This window comes from Cyprinodon variegatus, unplaced genomic scaffold (assembly GCF_000732505.1).
Source record: "Cyprinodon variegatus isolate N-32 unplaced genomic scaffold, C_variegatus-1.0 Scaffold361, whole genome shotgun sequence".
In the NCBI taxonomy this organism is placed as follows: Eukaryota; Metazoa; Chordata; class Actinopteri; order Cyprinodontiformes; family Cyprinodontidae; genus Cyprinodon; species Cyprinodon variegatus.
Window position 1 is genome coordinate 107,734 of NW_015150814.1, and position 1,749 is coordinate 109,482.

The 1,749-nt window shown below is 40.7% G+C and overlaps 1 protein-coding gene across 1 annotated transcript in view; it reads right to left on the minus strand.

Annotated features, from left to right (window-relative positions):
- Nucleotides 1-438: 438 nt before the first annotated feature.
- Nucleotides 439-1,749, minus strand: part of LOC107091990 (ras-related protein Rab-38-like) — a 32,943-nt gene continuing 31,632 nt past the window's right edge. The window contains exon 4 of the mRNA XM_015386254.1: nt 439-1,573. Coding sequence (XP_015241740.1) covers nt 1,364-1,573 — 210 coding nt within the window. The 3' untranslated portion in view covers nt 439-1,363. The remainder of the gene's footprint in view (nt 1,574-1,749) is intronic.

Sequence of the window (1,749 nt, forward strand, 5' to 3'; positions counted from 1 at the left end):
GTGACAAGCTTGCTACTCACCTCAAATATCAACGTCTGGTAATAGGTAGTGTTCACCAGTGAAGTGACTGGCTCTCCTATGAACAGTTAAACTGGGCCGTTAACCACACTTTACCGCCTGAGAGAAAGCTTTTGGGAAAGAGAGGAGGTTTAGACTGATGTGATTACGTGTTGTTGGGCTCGTAGTAGGAGGAAGGGCCTTCTCCTCTGGGGAGCCGACATCACGTCTTACACCAGTCGGGAGACTGGAGTGATGCCATAAGGCGTCTGGGGGAACAGCGCGAGAGCGTGTCTCACATGTAAGATACCGAAACGAATGATGAAAGAGAACCACTTCATGCTGTAAGTGTATTCTGCCATTTTCTGAACATTCAGTCACATTTTCAAAGAAAACACGACTCAAAGATTTGGTTGTATGAATGTTTTGTTTTCTCAACACACATTTAGAACAACATATATGAACAATAACTTTTCATATCAACAAAATATATTATCAATATAACCAGATTCCAACATTCAGCGCCCATGTAGGACCTTTAGTGAAACTGACATGTGCCATTTTGCAAAAGTGGCATGAAAAGTACCACTTTTGGCTTTCGCTGTCACTCCTCTTCTATACAATCCTCAAAAGAAATTATATTGTAACATGACCAAATGGGAGAAACCTTATTGCTTTTGCATAGCACTGTAATTGGACAAGATGGAAAAAACAGTGACATACACCCTTATTTAATTCTGAAAGATACAGAGTAGCCAAATAGGCGACATTGGTAAGTTTCGCTGAGGTGTTTCATTTAAATATTACTTTGGATTTTACTTGGTATAAAATGCTCCATATTAAAGCCTTGCCCCGTGCTGGGGAAGGTCAGGAAGCAGATCATTCAGATCTGCTTCAAGCAGCAGGTAAACACAAAACATCTCCAAAACAACCTTTCTAAGTGAAAACAAGATCTTTGAAAAGGCATCATCAAAACAAGTACTTAGTAAGTGACCACAGATATAAAAACAGATTAAAAGACTGAAGAAAACAAGTTAGCATTCCTAGAAAATGAGCTTGCACAGTTCAGAAATGGCCTTTTTTGAAAATGTTTTAAAACAGACAAAAGTTTGTGCATCATACAGCTGCGACTGGGATTTCCACAGTAATCTTTTTGTAACAATTTATTCTCCTATGGCTTAAAACTGTTTGCCATCCATAGTGAACACTCTGGCAGCTGTTAAAATCAGTCTTAAATCGGTGTTTAAAAAAATAACAAAAACCCTGTTTGTCAAAAAGACAGGTAGTAAACATATTAGAAAGCAGTTCTAAAGTTTCAAAGGTTAGAAGACGACTTCATCCTTAAATAGCAATCAGTGATGCTCCGTCAGTCAGCGCCTCCTTGTCTGGGTTTGATGGACGAGCACCCTGAGCAGCCCTGGAGTCCCTTCTCCTTGGTGCTGTAGTCAAAACGAGGCAGAACAATAACTCCCCCATCAGACTCGCATCGGACAGCATCGCTTAACGATTTCTCCTCCTCTGCAGCCATGATTGCTTTTACCAAACAGGTGATGGCGTTGTCAATGTTGGTGTCGTCCTGCGGACAGAGGTTAAAAGTCAGAGGCCAAGGATAGAGGTGGTAGAGAAGGCTGAGGGAAAGTATTTATCTCTTATTATTAAATGTTTCGGTGAATAAATAATAAAATTAGGGATGCTCGATATAATCGGCCCCCTATCGGTATCGGCCTTAAAACTGAATATCGGACATCGGCC